This window comes from Sciurus vulgaris (assembly GCF_902686455.1).
Source record: "Sciurus vulgaris genome assembly, chromosome: 15".
Lineage (NCBI taxonomy): Eukaryota > Metazoa > Chordata > Mammalia > Rodentia > Sciuridae > Sciurus > Sciurus vulgaris.
Genome location: NC_136476.1, coordinates 4,395,275 through 4,409,863, shown reverse-complemented (window position 1 = coordinate 4,409,863; position 14,589 = coordinate 4,395,275). Strand labels below are relative to the sequence as shown.

Below are 14,589 nucleotides of genomic sequence, written 5' to 3'. Positions count from 1 at the left end.
TTCTTCTTTAGGAGTTCTTAGCTCTCTTTTGGCCTTTGTTCTTCTATACTAGTAACCTGTTGAGTTCTAAAAACAAAAACAAAAACTCTAGGATTTTCACTAGACTTGCAGAGATTCTACTGATTAATTTGGGTGAAAACTGTCATTATAATAATATTTTCATATTTCCAAGGGTTCCAGGATAGCCTCCTAGCTTTATAACTTAAGATCCTTTAATATACCGTGTTATACAATTCTCAAAATAGCAAAATATGTGCTATTTATTTTTTACTACGAAGTGTTTTTAACTCATTCCAAGAGGAAATCTAAATAATGGTGTTCTTCAAGTGAGCTATTAATGATGACATTATGACATTAGTGTACCTTCTTCTCTCCCCTAGGGCAAACCCCAATAGAATCAAGTCTTAACGTGAAATAATTAAACATTTAATAAGCTGTTACTATGTAATTAGGACTATGTTATGCATGGGCTACTCTCATGGAACTCATAATACTGAGAAAGATAAAAACTAATACATAAGATAGAACAAACACAATAATTAATTCTTCTTTAAATCAGGAATGGTAACTAACCTATAAAGCATATAGCCACTTCTTATTTTATAAATGGCAAATGTAATTAATTATTAGTAGCATTTTTTTCTTACAAGAAAAAAAGAATATAGTCTCATAATTACTCTTAATACAGAGTTCTAGGAAAGTTCTAATATTGTGTTTGAAGTGGAAGAGGAAATTAAATCTATGTGCTTGCTAAAAACATTATAAAAATATACAAAAGAAGCAGACTCCGATAAAGACTCTGAAGGTTTTAGTAAGGCGGCAGAACATTCATTCACTCATCAACTGATTTTCATTTACATTACCATTTACCATGTGTCAGGTATTAGGACTACTAGGGAACAAAATCAACAAGACATAGTCCCAGACCCCCAAGAACTACTCTAATGAAGAAATTAACTGATAAGTAGGGGTTTTCAAGATGGCAGAATAGAGGAGTTCACTTTCCTGGCTACTCTGTGAAACAAGAAAGCAGACAGGCAGCTTCTTAGCAAGGTGGGTGAACAGAAAAAAGCAAGGGGAACTTTACTGGAATTTATAACTGAATATTCAAAGCAGATAGGAGACTCAGGAGTTTGGATGTAATAAAATAAGGAAGAAATCCCCCACAGCACTGTCATTGCAGTGGTCGGGCTGGAAGCAACAGCCAGAGCGGGGTTTCTCTGTGAGCATAGTAGAGGGCTAAGGGAATTAAAGAAACCCAAATTTTTGGGAGGCCCAAGGGCATGTCTGGGTATAGAGTGTTTAGAGATCAAGGACATTGCCAGGCAAATCTGAAACACATGCTGCACAATATCCATGTTGAGGAAAAAAGCGGACATCCCTCCAGGTGGCATAAGAAGAACAAAGGAAAGAACCATTTTGCAGCTGCTGTATGGAGGTCAGCAGCTGAGGGAGACGATTCCTGAGAAACCTGAGTTTGGCCTGAAATACAGGCCTGTTGGGAGTCATATATAAAATTATGGGTTTGTCTGAGCCAACATGAGGCAGGGAAGCTGCTTTTCTGGGACGTCCTGGTGAAATTTCCCTGATGGAGAAAGTCCAGATCATGTTGGTGCCCTTGCCTTAGCTCATAGACCTAGGATTAAAAACTGCCACCAGAAGATAGGTATAACCTACCAAGCAGCACACAACCTGTTTTCCCCACTCTTATCCTGTTTTTCCTGAAAGAGCTTCCTCGTTGACCCCCTTGAAGTATACTACTATAAATAAAGCATTTGCAGAGTTTTATCTTTGTTAGGGTCAAACCCATCAGGTTTGCTTAATCTGTCATACCCCTTCTTTGAAAATACATATAATTCTTGACTTTTTGTCTTTATATACTACTTTCATAGTTTTTATTTTGCAGTCAGCCCACACCTCTGACTGTTAACCATTCCCTCCCCACACAGGACATAGGTAGAACAAGCTCATTAAACACACACTGCACAACACAGTGTGTGCTTAAGTGACCAGGATAAAATCAAATGTGGAGAGAGGTTTACACAGGGGACAACTGGTCGTGGAAACCCACCTGGCTCTACCCCTCCCCCTCCAATCCAACTGCTTGCAGGACAGCTGGAAGAGACATGTCTGGCTGGGAATTCAGAAGGGCAGAGGCAGGAGAAATTGTTTGGAGACTGAACCTGAAACCAAGAAACATAGGATCTGAAGGTGATACAGGGGACTAAGAATTGGGTCCCATACCATGTGAGTGGAACCCAGGGGAGATTCCTGGGGTATAGTCTTCCAGCATGGACCAGCAAGTACTGGGCCCTGGAGGTGCACTGATTTTAAATCTTCAGACCAACTGGCATTCAGCAAAGAGCCTGGAGCCCACCCACGCCTAAATTCTGTCTCCAGGAATTCTGCCTGTGGGATTATCTCTCTCACTCCAGCAATCCAAAGGGTGAAGCAACACGCTCCAGATGACTCCACCTAAAACTGCTGAGAAGAGAAACAATCTTTTGAATCCCCATGGAAAGAATTTAACTTTTCATCAAGATCTTTTTTTTTAAATTCTTTTTCTGTTTAATGATGACCTTAATGGTACATGGACATTTATACATATTCATATTTGTGTTTTTTCTCATTTCTAGCACTGTTGAAGCCAGTTATTTTCATGGATTATTTTGTGAACTAGGATGTTTGATGAGTATATTTTAGTTTTGTTTTGTATTCTTTTATTTTAAATTTTTTAAAATTTTTACTTACATACATATTTTTTCTCCTGTTTCTCTTGATTCTCTTTTCTTCTGCTAACAGTCTCTATTGTTCTTTCTTTCACTCTCCTGTTTTACTTCTCTCCTCCTCCCTCATAATCATCATGTCCTATATCACTTCTGTTCTCTCCCTGCCCCCCATTTGAAATTATAAACCCTTTTGAAAACTTGTTTTTATTATAGGCAGAAACTGATCATAAAATTTGTTTATTGGGATAATTAACACTTAGACATCATAATAGGAACTATTTGATTTAATGCTGTATATTCTTTGCACTGGTTGTTGTTATTATTTCCCCCTAACAGTGAGGTACTGGAAACCTTCAGGGACACTATAAGTCCATAGGGTAGAAACTCTACTGCCTCAGATCCAGACTGTTAGGTGGGTAGACACACAAACAACATGAAAACCCAAGGGCACAAACTGCCCCCAAACAAATCAAGATACTCCAATAACAGAATCCATCAACAACACAGTGGAAGAAATGCCAGAGGAGTTTAGAATGTACATGGTTAAACTGATCTGTGACATGAAGGATGGTATAAGGAAAGAAATCAGAGAGAAAACACAGAAAGTGAAAGATCACTTCAATAAAGAGGCAGAGATTCTGAAAAGAAAAAAGCAGAAATCCTTGAAATGAAGCAAACAATAAACTAAATTAAAAATTCAATAGAAGGCATCACTATCAGACTAGACCACTTGGAAGACAAAACCTCAGGCAATGAAGACAAATTATATAATCTTGAAAACAGAGAACTTCCAAGAACTATGGGGTAACATGAAAAGACCAAATTTAAGATTTACTGGGAAAGATGAAGGTACAGAGATACAAACCAAAGAAATGCACAATCTTTTCAATGAAATAATATCAGAAAATTTCCCAAATCCCAAGAATGAAATGGAAAATCAAATACAAGAGGCTTACAGGACCCCACATGTACAAAATTACAACAGACTCATACCAAGGCACATTATAATGAAAATGCCTAACACACAGAATAAGGGTAGAATTTTAAAGGCTGGGAAAGAAAAATATCAGATAACATATAGGGGAAACCAATTTGGATCTCAGCTGATTTCTCAACCCAGACCCTTAAAGCCAGGAGGTCCTGGAAAAATATATATCAAGAAAGAAAATGGATGCCAACCAAGATTCCTATACCCAGCAAAATTAAGCTTCAGATTTGAAGATGAAATAAAAACCTTCCATGATAAACAAAAGTTAAAAGAATTTGCAAGTAGAAAGCCTGTATTTCACAACATTCTCAACAAAATATTCCATGAAGATTAAATGGGAAAAAAAAACAAAAACAAAAAAAACCAGTGAAAACCAGCAAAGGGAAGAACTAGACTAAAGGAATAGTCAATCAAAGGAGAAACTAATCCAAATTAAAAACTAAAAATAAACCCAAATGACTGGGAATACAAATCCTATCTCAATAATAACCTTGAACATTAAATGGTCTAAACTCATCAATCAAAAGACACAGGCTGGCAGATTGGATTAAAAACCAAGACCCAACAATATGCTGTCTCCAAGAAACTCACCTCATGGGCAAAGACATCCACAGACTGAAGATGAAAGGATGGGGGAAAAAAATCTCACTAACATGGATTGTGTAAACAAGTAGGGGTTTCTATCCTCATGTCAGATAAAGTGGACTTTAAGCCAAAGTTAATCAAAAGGGACAAAAGCCATTTTATACTGCTTAAAGGAATTATATATCAGCAAGACATAACAATCGCAAATATTTATGCCTTAAACAATGGAGCATCTATGTACATCAAACAAACCCTTCTCAATTTAAAAAAATCAAACAGAACACAACAAAATAATATTGGCTGACTTTAACATGCCTCTATCACCACTGGATAGATCCTCCAAACAAAACTAAATAAAGAAACTATAGAAGTAAAAAATACAATTGATAATTTAGACTTAATGGACACATACAGAATATTTCATCCATCAATGACTGAATGCACTTTCTTCTCAGGAGCATATGTATCCTTTTCTAATATAGACAATGTTAGGTAAGCTATCACATATGTTGGCATACAATTGTAATATTACCTTAATATATTTTTTAGCATCTGTAGGGTTATGTTGATAGCTCCTTTCCATTGATATTAATTTTTGTGTTCTTGCTTTTTTCTTGATTAGACTTATTTTTTATCAAATTTTAGCTGTATTATTTCTTCTCATATATTTCTGCTCATACTCTTATTTTTTCCTTCCTACTGCATAATTTGAAAATAACTTGATTGTTATTCTAGCTTCTTTCTGATACAAGTACTTTAAGTTATAAATGTTCATCTGAGTACTGTTTTATCCCAGAGATCCTGATATTTTAAGCTTTTATTATCACTTAGTTCAAAACACTTAAGTTTTCTTGTGCTTTCTTCTTTGACCTCTGAGATACTTAAAAGTGTGCCATTTAATTTTGAAATAGTCGACATGTGGGGGTGGGGTTCTATATATCTTAAGGTGATTGATTTCTAATGTAATAAATTATGCAGGAAACAGTCTGCATGATTTCAAATTAAAAAAAGTAATGGAAATGTTTTTTATATTGATTGTATTGGTTATACACATGTCAAAACTGATCAAAGTACATACTTCAAATGGGTGCATTTTATTGTACTTCAATTTTACCTTAATAAAGCTATGGGAAAAATAATGATAAGGAGTTTAGTGTTCTTAAACAGGCTGTTCAGGGCAGCTAAATAAGATCACAACTGGGGAAAGCTTCCAGGAAAATGTGACCCTATGGCTAATTTCTAAAGCAAGATGGTATTCTCTGGTCAGTGACTCTCTGGTCAAGTTAGCCAGATAAAGAAAAATAGAGAAGAAAGAATACATGGGAGGTAAAGTAGTATGAAAAAATACAGTCTGTTCAGAAAAACTCAATACTTTTGTGTGCTTGGCAAAAAGAGTCAATCTTGAAAATACAAAAAGGATTTTTAAAAGTAGTTTAGGAGCTGCCAGGTATAGTGGAACATTTGTATAATACCAGCAACTTAGGAGGCTGAGGTAGGAAGATCACAAGTTCCAGGACAGTTTTAGGAACATAGCAAGGCCCTAAGCAACTTAGTGAGAGCCTATCTCAAAATAGAAAAATAAAAATAAAAAAGGGCTGGGAATGTAATTCAGTGGTATACTACTTTTGGGTTCAAGCCTAGTTAAAAAAAAAAAAAAAAAAAAGTAGTACAGGAAGGGCAAGGGCTAAGGTGGAAGACTGGTTTTCATCGAAAACCCTCCTCTACCACTTAGTTATTACTACATGCATATATTCTTTTAAAAAATATTTTTTGTAGTTGTCAATGGATCTTTTTATTTACTTGTATGTGGTGCTGAGAATCAAACCCAGGGCCTCACACATGCCGGGCAAGTGCTCTACCACTGAGACACAACTCCAGCCCCAATGCATTTATTCTTAAAGTAAAAATTTAAAGGAGAATAAGCTCTAAGGAAATAATGAATCAAGAAAATAAAAACCAATAACTGCTAAAAGCATTGACTTAAAGGTTGATGAGAAGCTTTATAATGGCTGATAACATTTGCACCCCACTGATTATTTAAATTAACTTTTTATTTTAAAACAGACTTACAGAAAAGTTGCAAGATAATACAGGGGGTTCCCCCATACCCCTTACTGGTTTTCCCCTGTTGTTAACATCTTACATTATTATGGTACATTTGTTACAATTAAGGAACCAAAACTGGTACATTATTATAAGTAGACTTCATACTTTATTTAGACTTCACTATTTTCCCCTAATGCTTTTTTTCTATTCTAGGATCCCATCCTGATACCATACTAAATCTAGATGTCATGTGTCCTTAGATTCCTTTTTCCACAGCAGTTTCTCAACTTTGTTTTTGATGACTTTGATGGTTTTGAGGATTTGGTTCATACTGGTCATCGAATGTACACAGATTTGGGTTTGTCAGATGTTTTCTCATGGTTAGCCTGGAGTTTTAGGTTTTGAGGAATATCACAGAGGTGGGGTGTTATTATATCATATCAAGGGTATATGCTATCAAAATGACTAATAACATTAACACCTATCACCTGGTCAAGAATGTGTTTACCAGAATTCCCCAGTGTAAGTTACTTTCCCTCCTTTCCATAACCTAACCATTGGAATCAAGCCACTAAGCAAAGCCCACACTCAAGGGGATATGGGAGGTTATTAAGTTCCATCTACTGGAAGGAGAATACCTACATAAACTATTTGGAATTTTTGTGTGTAGAAGATTTGTCTCTTTTCTCACATTTATTTATTCAATCACTTACTACTGATTCATAAATATATACCTTATACTTAATATGTTATTTCCTTTGTTTCTCAAATTATCTCAGCTCTGACCATTGGAGTTATTTTAGTGGCTCCTACTGTCCTTCTGACATGCCCCCAATTTTTTTTTTTTTTTTTTTGGAGGATGCAGGCATCGATCAATCTTTTGTTTTTTTGAGCACTTTCTCATTTTGTTGTACTACAAGATGCTCCAGGTTCATCTTATATATCTCCTGTCAAAGTCCTAAAAGCAGTCATTTCTCTGAGTCCTGATTCCTTTTATTGGAGAGTGGTATTAGAGCCACTAATCAGTTTTAATATCATAAAAATAAACAAACATTCTACAACCCTTAATTTGATAGAAAATATACTCCCTAGGAAACACTCATGCCTCCTTCATCTACTTAAGAAAACAATTTGAATCTGTCTCAAGAACTAATTAACAGAGCTAGGGTTGCAGCTCAGCAGTAGAGTACTTGCCTAGCACACGTGAGGCACTGAGTTCGATCCTTAGCACCACATAAAAATAAGGTATTGTGCCCATCTACAACTTAAAAAAAAAAGATTTTTAAAAAACTAACAGCTTAAAAGAAACACTATAAAGATATAATCCTGAGATTCTCACATATTCATATGATCTGTCCTGAGACAAAGCAACTAAGAGTAGTGAGTGAAATGGAGAGTTCTAAAACTGTTGGAATATCTGGATCCAGTCAACTATGAGGCACCCTATTCTTTTATGGACTTGGTTATAGGAACCAAATGAGCATTTTTATGTATGTATGTATTTTGTGCTTATGCTGGATTGAGTTGGCCTTCTGTTACTCAAAACCAGAGAGCTAATGGGAACAAAAATAAACTCAGCCCATGAAGACTAAGACATGGCTTGAAATTTATGTAGAGCCAGATTTTAGGTGAGATATTTAAAAGCCAGTTTAAATACATATGCTTTTAAATTCTGATAGCCTACATTACTAGGATTTTGGTAGCTATAACTAACAGTCAATAGTTAATTAACCATTTTACTTTTCTGCATCTTTATTATTTAATTATATAAAGATGAATTATCATAACTTAAGAAAATTAACAGATCCAACATTATTTTTCATAATATACCAGAATCTAAAATAAATAACTTATTCAAACTCATATAATCAACCATAGTGGAAGCACAGTACAATCAGAAGAAAACAGGTTATGAAGTCACACATGATTGATTTTGTTCCTTAGCTCTTCCCGTCATCCAGTCCTTTTAATTTTTAATAAAAAATTTATAGCACAGACATGATAAAAATTCAAAAACTTATACTTTGAAAAGCCTTTTCTCCTATCCCTGTCCCAGGACCTCCCCATCCCCACCTCCTTTGGTAACCACTCTTATAATTTCTTGGGTATTCTGCCACAGTCTATTCAAGAATACTGAAGACCTTACTTTAGATTTTAAGACTTCATGATCACAAATTTCTAAAGTTATACAACTATACTAAGACTGGAGCCAGAAAGGTCAGATTAAAGTGAGTCTGAAGAGAAAGGATTGACTATGAGATACCTTTCCCAGCAAGACCAGAATTTTAAAACATATTAAGATTTAGAAAAATTAAGATTAAAAAAACTTTTAAGAATCAAATAACATTTCTTAAAAGTCATGATTCTTTGAGGTTTTATAAAGAGATCTGTATAAGCAACTACTCTGTTATTAATTCTGCTTGACTAGAATTCTCTTGAGATATTCTTATTTATACTGCAGCAAAGGACACGGGTGGACCACTGGTTGTCAACATCTCCTGAATATTTAATGAAGAAACACTAACTGTACCCCATTCCGTACATTCAGTTCAAGTATCCCTAAATCACCTATCAAAAAATTAAAAAGTGATTTGAATTTTACCCAAATAAATATCTGATTTACAAGGGGTAGTAGGTAAGAATATTATTCTAACAAGAGGTTAGGTACTTTAGAGTAATGATGAAAAAAAACTCCTGATATAAGTAACATACCAGGAATAGAAATAATTAAAACATTATATAATATATAATATTTATAAAATTATAACATTATAATATTATATCACTTTAATATATAATAACATTATATAACATTATATAATTTTATAAATATTATACATAATATTAAAATTATTCAGAATATAATGTAACAAAGATTAGTACATTTATAGGAACAAAAAATATTTCATCTTAGAGTTCAAACAAATATTTTCAGTCTTCTTTTTTGGATATTCTGGTGTGGGGGAGATGAAGTTATTCTAAATTCCTACAGCAAGGGTGAAATCACTGTAACATTTAAGTCCCAAAAAGTGAGTACAGGTTGAGAATTCCTAATCCAAAAATCTGAAATCCAAAATGTTCCATCCAATTTGGAACACTTAATGTTTTCAGATTAGGGAAAAGTCTATGCAAATATTTTAAACTCCAATACAAGAAATAAATTTTTGGTTCCAAATATTTTAGGTAAGGGGCACTCAACATGTAATATCACTAATAGAAAAGGAACATAAAGGTGACATGCTTTTAACAAGCATTAAAATATGAAGTGAATTACATATTCTTTTGACTAATTTCTTAAAATAGTTATGTAGGAAATAAGTTACAGACTACATTTTAAAATACAAAACTTAATATGCTAAGTGAGATAAGCCAATCTCCAAAAAACCAAAGGACGAATGATCTTGCTGATAAGCGGATGATGACATATGGGGGGGGGGGGAGGGTTGGGGGGGAGGGGTTAGGGTTAGGGTTAAGGAGGGTGGCAAGAATGGAGGAAGGAAGGACTGTATAGAGGGAAAAGAGGGGTGGGAGGGGTGGGGGGGAAATAACAGAATGAATCAAACAACATTACCCTATGTAAATTAAAGATTACACAAATGGTATGCCTTTACTCCATGTACAGAGAAACAACATGTATCCCATTTGTTTACAATAAAAAATAAAATACAAACCTTGTAAATCATAAGGATTCTTCATAATGAATTTTATTACATATGAAATTTAATAACTGAGGATAGGACACAGTTCTAAAATAATGCAGGGCAAAATATATGATTCCCCATACAGATGCTTGTTTAAATACAACTCATCTTGAACATATTAAATAGATAAGATCCTGCTGGTCTGCATTTTTGTTTATCTTTCATATCATAAAAGAAGGAAAATCAAGCATGGAACAGCTTATAGAATTAAAACTATCTCCCAAATTGCTCAATGGGTAAAAGTAAATTGAAATTTATAAGTTGAATGTTCTAAAACCATTTCTACTTTTGAACATAGATTTAATATACAGTCTAACTATGTGGTCATTTAAATTTTAATCTAAGAAATAGTATCAGTGGGTAAATAACTTCAAAAAGAATTTCAACCATCTGTTTTAACAACAAATCAGGTTTGTGTTTGTAGGTATAGTCACAAACTAAATTATTAATACAGTCAATTATTTAGATGTGGTTTTCTTTTTTTATGGTAGTATGGAGGACTGAACACGGGCAAGTATGATACCACTGAGCTACATCCCTAGCCCCAGATGTGGTTTTAAGCGATTGATTAAATTTTCCTAATTTGGCAAGCAAATGCCTGAAACAAAACAAAACAAAACAAAAAGGTCAGACACAAAATATACAGAATATTCTAAAGTGAAATCTGACCATGAAAAAAAATTAATCACTGAAATCACTAACAATAAAGCATATATAACACAAGAATAATGAAACTTGGAAATTATTACTTTAAGAAACCAAAAGAACTATAATATTTTATTACTATCTTCCTCAACAGAAGAGGATATTTTATAACATCTCTCAATTCTAAAAGGTTTGTAGAGGCAGCAATAGAATCTTAGAAGAAAGGGACCTATAACACTAGGAAAGTATGTAGGCAATATTACTCTTCAATGATGAAAGGTGGAAAAGCATATAATCAGACTATTCTTACCCACAGATACCTATAGAAATCAGTTCAACTCACAATTTCCATAATTCTCAAAATACCTGAGATATGGTGTCCCAGGATAGGATTTTCATACAGATTAAAACATAAGACACTTTTCCTTTGACTTTCAAGTTTGGTACACACATGGCAGTCTTTTGGCCCATGTGCACATACTTTCAACACACACACACACACACACACAAATTAGGATAATACACCCAAATGTTGTTATGCTTCATGCAAATAGTATTTTTATCCTATATTTTCTATCCTTAAAATGCCAAAACCTAATGGGTTCAATCAAAACAAACCTATGGATTATCCTTTAAACAGCTATGTCTCAAACAAAACTGACTGCTAAATGTTTAAACTGTAATTCTTAAAATCAACAGTGTTTTCTAGAATATAAGATGGTTCCAAACTTACCTCAGTCTTTTTACTAATATGATCTGTAAATGAAAAATAAAAAATGAAACTTCATTAAAGGGAATTAACATATAAAATGTTTTAGCATATAACTAAAACTAAAAATTATAAAGGGTTATCTAGGACTCATATTGGATTTACTTTTCTAGGTTTAAGATGTTAAAATTCAGGACATAATTACTAATTTGCTCAGCTTAGGGACCAGGATCTTGTATCTTAGTTAAATGCCACCCATACCAAGGGACAGTATTAAATTTTAGTGAGTGTCATAATTCAGTTATTTGGTTTCATGGTTTCATAAAATTTCAGGAGGGAGAAAGTTGAGGAGACACAAATGTTCAATATCAACTTAAGAGTACCATAACTGTAAAAATAAATTAGATTTCCTTTGTTGAATGAAACAGAGTAGGGCAGCAATTTTTATCCTTTAAAACGTAAGCTATTTTAAAAATACACATCATCATTACTTGATAGTACTAAGAATAAAACCCTAAATACTGATATAAATTCACAGAATATAAAAATGAGCTCAAAAAAACATATTTAGATGAAGTAAGTCATTGACTCAGAAACAATGCATTTCAGGAAAGGAATTACTAAGATCAGGTAAGGAAAGAAAGACATAAAGGAATATACCCAGATAGAGGCTGCATCTAAAGTACAAGCAGGGAGCTAGTATTCTTATTTAAATTGGAAATGATCAGGATATCTAATAATAAAGCTTTTTGTGTACAGCAGAAACTTTACATTCTCAAGGACTAAAAACTTAATAGCTTTCTTTTGACCAAAAATATGAAAGATGGTACAGGTCTCTAAAACATCTTTTCATCAGAATAAAGTCTATAAACATAGTAAAGGCCAAAATCATAAGGTTCACATTAAATTACCAAATCCTGGTAGGCCACATGGCCATTATTTTGGCCTGTTTTACTTAACATACAATATGATACCAGAGTCAGAGGAAGAATCACAACTGTGATAACCATGACTTACAAATACTGCATACCTTCCCTTAACATATTATTACTGATGGTTTTCCCAATGTAGCTAATAAATGTATATACTATTTAAGAAATCAAACACATGTAAAATAAATTAGGAGTTTTAAATAGTTCTTTTCATATTTCTGCTAATTTTTAGTGAAATATATTTCTTATATGAAATCTTTCTTACTAATAAATAAGACATTTTGTTTTAACAAGCATGGGTGTTCTGAAGATGCACTTTTTTTTTTCGGTGGTGCTGGGGATTGAACCCAGGGCCTTGAGCATGCTAGGCAAGCACTCTAACAACTGAGCTATATCCCTAGCCCCGCATGTATGTTCCTGTAACCCTGAAGTAAAACAAATTACTCAGAGGCAGACTATAGGAAAAACTCTTGAGCCTCAAAAGCAAGCAAAATAATCCTCTAAATTCATTACTAGTTTCACAGAAAGGCTTGCTTTGAAAACAGTGTTTAGATCTTTCATTTTTATTTTTTTAAATTATTCCTATAATAGCATTTATACTCATAGAACTGTTGAAAATATTAAGGCTGAATTCTTGTGAACGAAACAAATCATTCTGTAGCCACTCATATGGTCAGCAACTATTCTATTATATACCCAAGCACTGTTCAAATTTTCTGTGATGATGGTAATTATCTACAGTTGGGAAAATATGGAAGCTACTAGTCACAAATGCTATTGAGCATTTGAAATGTGGGTAATGTAACTCAGGAGCTACACTTTCAAATTAATTTATATTTAAAATGGCACACATGAATAGTGGCTACCATATTGTACAGCACAAGGTAAGGTATTTCCCATATTAGACATTATGAGCATGGGCTGGGGTTGTGGCTCAGTGGTGGAGCACTAACTTCACCGTGTGAGGCCCTGGGTTTGATCCTCAGGACCACATAAAATAAATAAACAAAATAAAGGTACTGTATCCATCTACACTAAAATATATGTGTGTGTGTGTGTGTGTGTGTGTGTGTGTATATATATATATTTTTTTTTTAAAAGGATGTGCTTTGTGATCTGTCTTCAAAAGTTTAATGGAGGATTATAATTCCCTCTATCACTGTTTGATAATGAATACAAATGATGTTATAAACAGTTTTCTGGAAATAAGTTTCATTCCGATATTTGTATTTTATTTTCTAAATTATTATTTTATTTTCACATTATTCCAGATAATGTGAAGAGATTGATCGATAATGGTTGAAATGTTTGGTCATTTCAGTTTATATGTATGAATAATAATATATTTTAAGGTCACTGAAACTGCAAATGCCAATTTTTATTTTTGGAAAGTTTTAGAATAGTGACAAAATTCAAAAATACAAAAAGATAAGTACTTACTGAGTTTTATAAAGTTTTAATGGTTGATTTTAAATTATCCTAATACCCAAAAGTTTATTTTCTAAACGGATTGCTATGGTTTGTCTGTCCTCTTCAAAATGTATTTTGAAATTTTTTTTTTTTTTTTTTGCGGTGCTGGGGATCAAACCCAGGGCCTTGTGCTTGCAAGGCAAGCACTTTACCGACTGAGCTATCTCCCCAGCCCTGAAATTTTATTTTCATTGAAACAGTATTAAGAGGTGATTCAGCCATGAGAGTTCCACCCTCACAAAGTAGAAATGATGCCTTGTTATAAAAGTGTGTTTGGCCCCTTCCTGCTCTCTCCTGCTCTTGCCTTCTTCCACATGACAATGCTGCAAGAAGGTCCTTGCAAATGCTGGCACCTTGATACTGAACTTCCTTGCCTCCAAAACCGAATCAATAAATTTATGTCTGTTATAAATTATCCAATCTCAGGTATTCTAATATAAAAACACAAAACAGACTAAGAAGCAGGTTTACATTTTAAATGATACATTAGAAAACAATTTTTATAAAAATTAGTACTTACAACTTAAGTAGGAAAAGACAATTATGGTTCTAGCATAACAGATATTGTATATATATTACCTTCAGATTGAAAATCTTTTAGTGATACTGTGAGAGGTTTGTCTTTTCCCTGATGATTCTTTCTTTTATCCTTTTTATTCACAACTTTTGGCTGAGTTGAAGAATTTTCAGCATTTTCGTACTCCTAGAAAGAATTATCAATAATTGTTTGGTTTATGAATTATAAAATCAACTGGCCAATAAGTAATGAGTTTCTTAAAGTTTT

General features: G+C 33.5%; 1 protein-coding gene across 3 annotated transcripts in view; it reads right to left on the bottom strand.

The window, feature by feature from the left end:
* GKAP1 (G kinase anchoring protein 1) overlaps positions 1–14,589 on the bottom strand; it is a 58,929-nt gene that overhangs the window by 22,093 nt on the left and 22,247 nt on the right. For all 3 annotated transcript variants that reach the window (XM_079112331.1, XM_079112332.1, XM_079112333.1), the window contains exons 6-7: positions 14,385–14,508; positions 11,428–11,450 (exon numbers count right to left, since the gene is read on the bottom strand). In XM_079112331.1, coding sequence (XP_078968457.1) covers positions 11,428–11,450; positions 14,385–14,508 — 147 coding nt within the window. The remainder of the gene's footprint in view (positions 1–11,427; positions 11,451–14,384; positions 14,509–14,589) is intronic.